We start from the raw sequence: 10,435 nt of genomic DNA, 5'->3' as shown, positions 1-10,435 counted from the left end.
AGGAAGAGGATGTGATGCAGAGAAGGAATGGGCTGGATACATGGGGGGGCGCCACACAGGGCCCTGGAACCCCAAAACATCTCGCCCACTGCCTCCCAGGATTCTCATCCTGCCCCCAGGTGGCACCCCCCACACCCCCACCTCTGGGCCACAGCGGGGGAGGGGGAGGGTTCCAGAGAGGCTCAAGGGTCAAATGTCCAAAGTTCAGCCGCTGCCCAAACTCGTGTGTGGGGTGAGGTGGGGGGTTGGGAGGCAGCCAGCAGCTGCGGAGCTCAGACCGTGGGCCACCAAATCCAAGGGCATGGCTCTCAACACGGTTCCGCAGAAGGTGGGGATACTGGGCTATGGCCGCCTCGGTGAGTCCTTGACTGTCTGGGGCTTCTTTCCCAGGCCCCTTTCTAGAGCCTCAAAAGCCCCTGTCCTCCACAAACATACTTTTCTGCTGTGTCTTTATCTGTGGCCTGGCTGCCTCTGGCTGCCTAAGTGTCTTCCACTCCTCACCGCGGGGCTCCGGCCCCCTCAGGATCTCCGTCCTCCCCTTTCCGAGTCTCTGCCCCCCACCTAAGTTTTTGTGTCCCCCGACTCGGGGTCAGTGTACTCCCTCCTTCACCTCTGTCATTCCCTCTCCGGGCCTCTGTCCCCCTCTCTCTGGGTCTCTGTGCCCCTCTCTCTGGGTCTCTGTGCCCCTCTCTCTGGGTCTCTGGGTCTCTCTCTCTGGGTCTCTGGGTCTCTCTCTCTCTCTGAGTCTCTTTCTCTCTCCCCAGGACAGTCCCTGGTCTCCCACTTGCTGACTCAGGGGCCAGAACTGGGCCTAGAACTTGTTTTTGTCTGGAATCGTGACCCAGGACGAATGGCGGGGAGCGTGCCCCCTACCCTTCAGCTCCAGAACCTTGCTGCCCTTGGGGAGAGGTCAGTGACCTCGCCATGAGAAAGTGGGACTCTCTGAAGCTCCTGTTCTGGCCTCCCTTAGGTGCTGTGTGCTCTCACGTGATTCCCTTACCCTCTCTGGACCTTGGTTCGCCCAAATGTGAAATAGGACAAGCCTCTGTCCTATTTCCCTTCCCAGGCCAGGGTGAAGAGTGACAGGCCTCCATAGACTCAGGGAATCTGGGGAGGGGAGGTCTAATACCTCTTCAAGGTCCTCGCTGCCTCTCTCCCCTCTCCCAGGCACCCTGACCTTGTGGTGGAAGTGGCCCATCCCAAAATAATCCACGAATCTGGGGCAGAAATCCTGCGCTATGCCAATCTCCTGGTGAGCTCTGTGTCTTCCGCCTTGGCATCACCCCGCCCTAAAGTGGGATCCATCTCCTGACCTCAGCCCCTCCCTACCTTCATCTGCCCCAGGTAGGATCCCCCTCAGCCCTGGCTGACCAGGCCACAGAGCGGCAGCTCCTGGAGGCCTCACATTGCTGGGGCCACGCTGTGTTCGTGGCCCGGGGGGCCCTCTGGGGCACTGAGGACATCGCCAGATTGGACGAAGCCGGGGGCCTCCAGGTGAGGGCCTGCTGGGCTCCCTGGGAACCGGAGGGGGCCAACAGAGACCCCCAGTCCCCCCGACTCTGGCTCTCACTTCCAGAGCCTCCGTGTCACCATGGCCACACACCCTGATGGCTTCCGGCTTGAGGGACCCCTGGCTACGGCGCACAGCACTGGGCCTCGCACTGTGCTCTATGAAGGCCCTGTCCGCGGGCTCTGCCCCCTTGCCCCCCGAAACTCCAACACCATGGCTGCCGCTGCCCTGGCCGCCCCCAGCCTGGGCTTCGACCGTGTGATCGGGGTGCTTGTGGCCGATTTCAGGTGAGCAAAGCTGAGCGGGGGTCTGGGCTGGGGCCAGGCCAGCCGGACTGACCACCCTGCTTGCCCCAGCCTCAAGGACATGCATGTGGTGGATGTGGAGCTGAGCGGACCCCCGGGCCCCACAGGCCGAAGCTTTGCTGTGCACACCCACAGAGAGAACCCCACCGAGCCAGGCGCTGTCACCGGTTCTGCCACCATCACCACCTTCTGGCGCAGCCTCCTGGGTGCGGCCACGCTCCTCCCCGGCGCTCCTCTCCCCAAGCCCTGGGCTCTTGTGCTCTGCAGAGCTTGGGTCTCAGGCTCTCTGAGTCTGCAGCTCTGATTCTGTCTCTATCGATTGATCTTTATTCCCGAGTCTCCTTAACCTTCTACTCCACGACGCTGAATCTTTATAGATCTCTCTCTCTGTCCAAGTCTCCTCTCTCTGAGCCTCTGTGTCCCCCTCTCTCTGGGACTCTAGCATGTGAGTCTCTGTCTACCCCCCAGGTCTCTGTCCCTCTATCTCGGGAATTTGGTCCCTCTCTCTGGGTCTCAGTCCCTCCCTCTAGGTCTCCACCTTGGTCTGTCCCTTCTTCCAAGTGTCTGTCGCTCCTTATCTCTCTGTCTCAGCCTTTCATTCCCCGTATCTGCTCCGCAGGCTGCTGCCACCTGCCCTCCAAGCCGGGGATCCATCTCTGCTAAGAAACCTCCTCCTTCCCAAGAGGACATCTTCATCTCATTATTTACCTCCCACCGCCACCGTCCCGCTGCTGCCTCGGTATCCCCAGACCTCCCTCCTGTCTCAGTAAATATTGGAGACTCTTCTCCCTGCATAGTCTGGTGTCTGATCACTTGTTTCCCTTCTGTGACGTCACGCTTTGTCTTCACAGTAGGCATGATGTCATCACAGGGAGCGGGCATACAGAGTAGCAACACCCCTGGAAGCTATCGCGAGAGCCTATTCACTACATTTCCCATAATCCTTCGAGTAGCAGGGGGCGTGGAAGTGTGCGAAGGAGAGGGTCGCCTCAGGGCGTATTTCCGGGACTCACCGCGGGGGCCGACGGAAGCTGTAGTCCCGCGTTCTCGGGGTCGACAGCGAACTTCCGGGCCACGCTGCCCGGGCGTTCCGTGCAGAGCAAGAGCTCTCGCGAGAGTCGCCGGGAGCTGTAGTCCGTCCCTCCTGCCCAGTCAGCGCGGTGCTGCCCGCCCTGTTCTCGGAGGCCAGAGCCGCCGCCCAGCGGGATGCGGGAGCCCCCGGTTCGGGGGATCAGAGAGGCAGGCGGGGTGAGGGTCGTTGCCAGGCAACAGGCTAGCGCCACGGTTGGGGTACAGGTCGGGGAGAGGGCTCTGTTACTCGGTGTCCGGGGAGGGGGCCCTGTTGCCAGGTGACAGGAGGAGAGAACTCTGTGGGTTAGTGACAGGGGAGGGGAGTCTTCTGTTGCTAGGCGACCAGAAGAGACCCTGTTACCTAGAGACAGGGGAGGAGGCTTCCTCTATTGCTTCCTCTAAGTAACCTGAGGAGAGACTGGTTACCTAGTGGGGTGTGTGTGTGTGTGGAGGGGTCCTCTGCTGCTAGGTAACCAGAGAGGAAGCCTGTTACCTAGGGACAGGGGAGGGGGGTTCTCTGTTGCTAGGTGACCACCATAGGGGACCCTTTCACTTAGGGATGTGGCGGGGGTGGTCCTCTGTTGCTAAGTGAGCAGAAGAGAGAGCTTTTTTTTCCTAGAAATAGGGGATGGAGGTACTCTGTTGCCAGGAGAGCGCCAGGAAAGCAGTCAGTGGCCCGGTGGCCGCTCAGGCTGCCTGAGCCCCCACTCAATGACGGTGCCCCCAGGGCCTGCTGGCAGGTTCGGCTTCCTGATCCCAGGCCCCTGAGTACCTTTTCCCCCACCCTCACCCCCAAGCAGGAGCCTAGGACGGCATGTCCCAGGCCCCAGGAGCTCAGCCAAGCCCGCCCTCCGTGTACCACGAACGGCAACGCCTGGAGCTCTGTGCCGTCCACGCCCTCAACAACGTCCTGCAGCAGCAGCTCTTCAGCCAGGAGGCTGCCGATGAGATCTGCAAGAGGTGACCATCACCCACCCCAACCCCTGGAGAAGCAGGGCTCACAGAGGTGGGGCAACCCACCTGGGTCTCAGAGCAAGGCAGGGGCAGAGCCCCGGGGCTTTCTGCTGCCCCATCCCCTGCCTGGGCTGGACTCTGGGACTCAGAGATTGAGAGTGCCTCCTGCGCCTGTTCACCCCTCTCGCCTCAGCCCCAGATCAGGCCACATCCTTTTATGTGGGCCCTCATCCCCCACTCTCCTCTGGCCTCCCAGCTTCCGGTTTATCTCGTTCAGTCCAGGCTACATAGAGCTCCCGCGATGACCCTGCCCCTCCCCTGCTCCCAGTGCTCCCATGGCTCCCCAGCACCCCTGGCAGAAGTCCCAAGCTCTGCAGTCCGATAACCAAAACCCTGTGTGCTGTGATCCCCACCCGTCTCTGTCGCTTCATATCTCACTGCTCCCCTCCAAGCAAATTCCTCTCCAGTCCCCGAAAGAGCCCCGCCATGATGCCTCTGGGCCTTTGCACAGGCTATTCTTTCTGCCTGGCACAGCTTTCTCCTCTTGGCAGCCTGGAATGTTCCTCCTCACTATTCAAGATTTCAAACATCACTCCTTTGTTATCTCTCTGCCTGATCCCCTCCTCTCTGTCCCCACAGCTCTGGCCCCATCATCTCCTAGACCCTCCCCTCAGCCTCCAGTCTCTCCCCTCCAGTCAATTCCCAGCGTGATCCTACACCCAGAGATGACCCTTTCTCCCCATCTCTTGCTCACAGCCCTCGCGTGCCCGTGCCCCTGCCCCAGCATCCTCAGGCAAAGTCCCAGCCCCTCAGACTGATTATTTTAGAATGTATTCATCTCCTCTGTCATTCAAAACAGGGATCAATCAACTCTTTCATGGCAAGGCCATGCTGGAGACCCAGAGATGAGTTCGCTATGAGCCCTGCGCTGAGGGAAGCCAGGGAACAGATACACAGAAAAAGAATACACAAGTTTCCCCTCTCCGACCCCTCCCCCTGCCCTGCCCACCAAAGGCCCAGAGACAGAACAAAGGTGCCATTGTCCAGAGGAGGCAGAGCCCAGAGAGACAAGTGGTGGCGGGGTGGGCCTCCTGGGCTGGGGGACAGCTGGACGAAAGGCTGGGGGTAGCAGCACAGGAGATGTGGTTGGGGACAGGTGGCTGCAACGGGTGGGATGGGCCTGAAGCCAGGAGGCCAGCAGGGGCCAGATCTGCAAGGCCAGGCTGAAGGGCTGGGGCTCTCCCCTGGGGTGACGGGGATTCCAGGAAGGGCTGCGAGCAGGGGCAGGGCCGAGGCAATGCTGGGTGTAGAAAGAGCCCCCAGGAGGGGGAGGATTGGAAGCTGGGTGAGGGACAGGGCACACATCCTTGAGGCCAGGGCAGAGAGAGTACGGGGACAGGAGCAGGGCTTGGGGCTGATGAGTCACAGGGATTGAAGAGAGGGAAGAGTCCCAAGGCTGGGTGACTCACGGACCCTGGGACTCTTTGGCTTTGTGGGGGAGGGGGAGGCCTTTCCAGGGAACCCCCAACTCAGGAGGCCCTGACCACCTCCCAACCAGGTTGGCCCCAGACTCCCGGCTGAACCCCCATCGCAGCCTCCTGGGCACCGGAAACTATGACGTCAACGTGATCATGGCCGCCTTGCAGGGGCAGGGCCTGGCCGCCGTGTGGTGGGATAGAAGGAGGTGCGACCGAAAGCGCTGTGTCCTGTGTGCTGAGCTTGGCACAGTGGGTGCGGTGTGATGGTGGTCAGTGTGGGACAAAGCAGGAGGAGGGGATGGGTAGAAGGTTTGCATGGGTGAATCATGGACGGCTGGCAGACCGAGGGGTTGGGAGGTGGTAGAGGGATGACTCGATGGTCAGTGGGATAGGTTGATGGTAACTGGGTGAGTAAGTACATGGTGAATGGGTGGCTGGATGTACTGGGTAGGTGGTTGGGTGATGGGATGATATGAATGGTTGGGTGGCTGAGTGGTTGAGTGAATAAAGGATGAACAGTTGGTAGGCAGTGGATACCAAATAGGCGGTGGGGTAGACGAACGGATAAATGGATGGATGCGTGGATGGAAAGGATGAATGAAGAGTTGGGTGGACGGTGGAGAAGCCGCTGGGCTGCTGGCTGGCTGCTGGCTGATTGAATCCGTGGGTGGATGATGACGGGGTGAAGCGTTGATGGGCTGGAATGGTGGGTGATTGTTAGATGGCTGGGAGGCCTGGATGGGTGAGTGGGTGGGCAGGTGCCGTATAATGGAGGATAATGGGCAGAATCAGCGGTAGATGCGTCAGGAGCGGATGGGGAGTGGGGTGGGTGGTGGAGTTGTTGGGCGCTTGGGTGGATGGGTAGGTAGATGCATAAGGGACGGGTAATGGATGAACAAGCAGACGGTGGATGGTGAAGGGGGAGTTGCCGGGTGGGGGGTGGCTGACTGGGAGGTCTGGGTGGGGAGGGGGAGCTGGTGAGTGGAAGGAAGCAAGGGGTGGGTCGGTGGAAGAGAGTCCCTGGGTGGGCTCGGGCAGCCACCGCTGCCGCCAGCCTGGGCCCCCCACACCCGGTAATGCTGGGCCGGCAGGTGCCTGCGGAGGACGGGCCCTGACCGTGGCATCCCTGCCCCGCCACACAGGCCCCTGTCCCAGCTGGCGCTGCCCCGGGTGCTGGGGCTGATCCTGAACCTGCCCTCGCCTGTGTCCCTGGGGCTGCTCTCCCTGCCGCTGCGCCGGCGGCACTGGGTGGCCCTGCGCCAAGTGGACGGCGTCTACTACAACCTGGACTCCAAGCTGCGGGCGCCCGAGGTCCTGGGCAACGAGGATGGTGTCAGGTGAGGGGAGGGGGCGACTCCAGGGCTGGGCGCCAGACCCCCCTCCCCGGGGGGCACCCCCAGGCACCCCCCAGGCCTCAGTCTCCCCGTTTCTCCGCCCAGGGCCTTCCTGGCAGCCGCGCTGGCTCAGGGCCTGTGCGAGGTGCTGCTGGTGGTGACCAAGGAGGTGGAGGAGAAAGGCTCCTGGCTGCGGACAGACTGACCCCGAGGAGAAGGGGACCACGGCCGCCCGCCCGGCGTGGCCCCCCACGCATCCACATCCGGTTCCCGAGCGCCAGGGGAAGGGCCAGGCCTCGCACCTCCTGGACCCAGCAGAGGTCCCAGCCCCTTCCCCGCATCCCCTCGCCCCCCCACCCCCGCCCCACCACATGCCACTGCTGCCTCAATAAACCAGATGGATGATTTGCTCCCAGCCTGGCCTGAGTCTCACTGGGGGCCCCTTTCCTTCAGTTACGCTGGTTTATCAGAGAGGCCCAGGCGGGCCTGGCCAGGATCCGAGCTCTCTGCCACCTCCCGGCTTGGTCACTCATCTCTCAGGCCTCAGTTTCCTCATGGGGGTGGGCCCAGGAGAAAACAATGCAAATGCCTGCCCTCTCAAGGCACCTGGGAGAGACCAGGAGTGAACAGAGAGATGCAGTCCAGGGTGTTTAGGGATAAGCCCCAAGGAGAAAGAGAGGGTTTACTTCTTGACTCCCAGCTCATCTACCAACTGCAGTCATGGCCCCAAAAGATGTCCAAATCCTCATCCCCGGAACCTGCGAATATGTTCAGATGCGTGGCAAAGGGGAACGGGAACGAAGGTTGCTAATCCGCTGACCTTAAAATCGGGAAATTATCCTGCATTGTCTGAGTCGGCCCGATGTAATCCCGAGGGCCCTTAAAAGTGAAGCAAACACGGGACTTCCCTGGTGGCCCAGTAGTTAAGACTCCACTCTTCCACGGCAGGGGGCATGGGTTCGATCCCTGGTCAATACCACATGCACAGCGGTGCAGCCGGAAAAAAAAAAAAAAAAAAAAATGAAGGAGGTAGGAGAGGAGAATCTCAGACATGACTAAGGAAGCAGCATACACGGAGGGGAGCGCTTTGAGACAAGAGGGGTCACGGGGCCAGGAAACACAGGCAGCCTCTAGGAGGCGAAATACACAAGGAAACGGATTCTCCCCCAGGCCCTCAGAAGGAACCAGCCCTGCCCACACCTTGACTCTAACCCACTGAGACTCATTTTGGACTTCCGACCTCCAGAAATGTAAGAGAATCAATGTGTGTTGTTATAAGCCACTATGTTTGCTAGAGTAGCCAGGGAAAGGAACACCAGGAAAAGGAACACAGCGTAGAATTCCTCAGGGCAGCGGAAGGTGTTGCTGAGGAGGTGTTTGAGCAAAGACTGGAAGAAGGGGAGGGAGAGAGGCAGGCACGGAGAGGTCTGCAGGAGAAGCATTCCAGGCAGAGAACAGGCAGAGCAAAGGTCCTGAGGCATGCTGGTGTGGCTGGAACTGAGGGAGCGAGGGGGAGAGAGGGTGGAGAGGTGACGGAGGGGGAAGATGGTGGCCAGTGGGATTTGAGCAGAGGAAGGACAGACTCCCACTGGGTGTCCTCTCCAGTCTCCCCTGAGCAGCCCCCCATCCTGTCCTGTACCCTTCGCCCAGGGGCCCCTGTCCCTCCGGGTCTGGCCTGTGCAGCTGGATGCTTGCCCTCCTCAGCTCTCAGGCTGGGAGGAAGACACAAGGGGATGGATGTAAAGACCCCCAGTCCCAGTGGTGGGGTGTTTTAACAGGGGTCCCATGGGACAAGGTGGGGGGCCACAGGAAGATGAGGGGTCCTGGGGGAGCTGGCTGAGGGGTGTTCTCCAGGGAGCCAGTGGGAAGGGAGGGAGGGCCCATTCCAGAATTAGAAACAGCCCAGATTGAGACCTGGAATGTTGAGGGAGATGATTTCTCCAGTAGCTATTTGAGGAGATGGTAAAGAGATAAGGGTGGATCCTGGCAGGTCCACAGCCCACAGGGCCTCCAAGAGCAGCTGAGGGGCTGGACCTGGTCCAGGGCAATGGGTAGGGCTGTGAGCAGGGTGGGCAGGTCGGTCCTGGGTGCAGAAAGACCCTCCGGGGCCACGTGGAGGAGGCTGGAGGCTGGGAGGCCCAGGAGGAGGCTGAGGGTCCCAATGGGAGAGGACGAGTCAAGGCCTGAGTTCAGGACCCTGGGGGCAGAGTGGAGGTGAGAAGAGAATGAGGGCAGGCTCTGGGGGTGAGGGAGACGGACAGGGAAGGAGGTACCCGGTGTCCGGCCCTGGGACCTGGGGGACAGATGGGACCGAGGGAGGAGGAGTGGGTGTGGGGGACATGCTGAGCTCAGGGGGATGTAAGGAGTGTGACAGGCCGGGTGACATCAGGGGAGGAGGACCAGGGTCAGGGACCCAGGAGATGGTTTTAGGGGTCATGGGCCTAAAACTGTGAGGGAGGAACATGGGCAAAAGAGGGGCCCCCCATTAGGTGGCGGGCAGATATGGGGGACCTGGAGGCACAGGGAGGCCGTGGGCAGGGAGAGGCAGGCAGGGCCCCAGCTGGGGGCGTCTCCCCAGGCCTGCCTCAGGCTGTGCTCCACCCAGACAGTAAATTCTAAGAGGGACACAAGAAAGAAGGCCGGGAGCAGGCACCCGGCAGGACACGCTGACCCGTGGTGATGGGGGCACTTGGGCTTGGTGGGCTCTGGTTCCCAAGACCTCAGAGGTCAAATGGCAACTTGTAAAGTGAAAAGTCAAGCAGCACGTGAGGGGAAACTGCTGGGGTCCCGGGACACCCCAGCTCGGGGGTGCCCCCAACACCCGCCCAGTCTCTGACTCCCTCTGTCCCTCCCTTTGGGTCCCTCTCTTGGGCTCTCTTTCTGGGTGTTTCTGTCTCTCCGTGTTGCTCTCAGCTTCTGGGGCCCCCTCCTGCCCCCTGTGCCTGTCGCCTGTCGCCTGTCCCATCCGGTCCCAGACAGCCTGGCGGGGCTCCCTGAGTGTTTCTATTCCTGGGCCTGAGTGACCTCCCCAGGTGCCTTCTCAGTGGCGGCCTAATATGGTCAGAGCGGGAGCCCAGAGGGCAAGGGTGGGAGCTGGGCAGGGGGCGTGGGGGTCCCTGCAGCCTCCCTCCTCCTGCTCCCAGCCCCCCGCCCCAGGCGCTAACCCCTCCTGCTCTGCAGGCTGGGCCAGCGCACGGATTGAGCGCTTACTGTTTGCCCCTTATGGGGGGTGCAGATGGGCCCATGCAGCCTCGAAAGCCCCCACCTGCTGGGGCCACCCCACTTCTCACCAGCCTGAGTCAGGCTGTCCCTTGTCCCAGGGTGCCCAGCCAGGCTGGTCCCAGAGCATCGGTTGGCGGGGGGGCTCCTGAGGATCCCCGGTTGCCCTTTGGGGGCGCCCTACGCCCCCAGGGGCGTCTCTGTGCCGGCCTGGTTGCAGGAGGGAAGGAGGGGGTCCAGTCACGCGGAAGGTGCAGGGGGAGGTGACAGCTGTCCCATGCCCCCGGGTGCTGACAGCTGAGGCCCAATTTAGCTCTCGGAGCCCGGGGCTAGCCAGATAAGGCAGTGAGGGGTGCAGCCCCGCCCCCAGGGCACCCCTTAAATCACCCGGTCGGACCCTGGGGGGTGGCCGCCAGCGATGCCAGGTGAGAGGGGCCGCACTCCTTCCTGACTCCCCACGTCCCGGCCTGCACAGCGCTGCCCCTCTCTCTCCGACTCTCCTGTGTCTCTGTGTCTCTGTGTCTCTGTCTCTCTCCCCCTCTCGTCTCTCTATCTGTCTTTCTG

The 10,435-nt window shown here is 61.6% G+C and overlaps 2 protein-coding genes across 4 annotated transcripts; both read left to right on the top strand.

Moving 5' to 3' along the window:
- The first annotated feature begins 301 nt into the window (after positions 1 to 301).
- On the top strand, positions 302 to 2,542 carry ASPDH (aspartate dehydrogenase domain containing). The gene is made up of 7 exons (XM_007463418.1): positions 302 to 356; positions 765 to 909; positions 1,168 to 1,252; positions 1,345 to 1,494; positions 1,577 to 1,797; positions 1,867 to 2,021; positions 2,435 to 2,542. The coding sequence occupies exons 1-7, from the start codon at positions 302 to 304 to the stop codon at positions 2,476 to 2,478; spliced, it is 855 nt and encodes a 284-aa protein (XP_007463480.1). The 3' UTR covers positions 2,479 to 2,542.
- Positions 2,543 to 2,945: 403 nt separating this feature from the next.
- JOSD2 (Josephin domain containing 2) lies at positions 2,946 to 6,901 on the top strand. Of its 3 annotated transcripts, none has more exons than XM_007463419.1 (5): positions 2,946 to 3,105; positions 3,684 to 3,846; positions 5,399 to 5,524; positions 6,461 to 6,655; positions 6,758 to 6,901. In XM_007463419.1, exons 2-5 carry the CDS (start codon positions 3,701 to 3,703, stop codon positions 6,855 to 6,857), a joined length of 567 nt encoding a protein of 188 aa, XP_007463481.1. In that variant the 5' UTR covers positions 2,946 to 3,105; positions 3,684 to 3,700; the 3' UTR covers positions 6,858 to 6,901. The 3 variants fall into 3 exon arrangements, with proteins under 3 accessions (XP_007463481.1, XP_007463483.1, XP_007463482.1); XM_007463421.1 differs by having other exon boundaries at positions 3,039 to 3,063; positions 3,687 to 3,846; positions 6,758 to 6,857; XM_007463420.1 differs by lacking the exons at positions 2,946 to 3,105; positions 5,399 to 5,524 and having other exon boundaries at positions 6,758 to 6,857.
- The last annotated feature ends 3,534 nt before the right edge of the window (positions 6,902 to 10,435 follow it).

This window comes from Lipotes vexillifer, unplaced genomic scaffold (genome assembly GCF_000442215.2).
Source record: "Lipotes vexillifer unplaced genomic scaffold, Lipotes_vexillifer_v1.1 scaffold802, whole genome shotgun sequence".
NCBI classification, from domain to species: Eukaryota; Metazoa; Chordata; class Mammalia; order Artiodactyla; family Lipotidae; genus Lipotes; species Lipotes vexillifer.
Note: the sequence above shows the minus strand (reverse complement) of the source record. Positions and strands in the feature narration are given on the sequence as shown.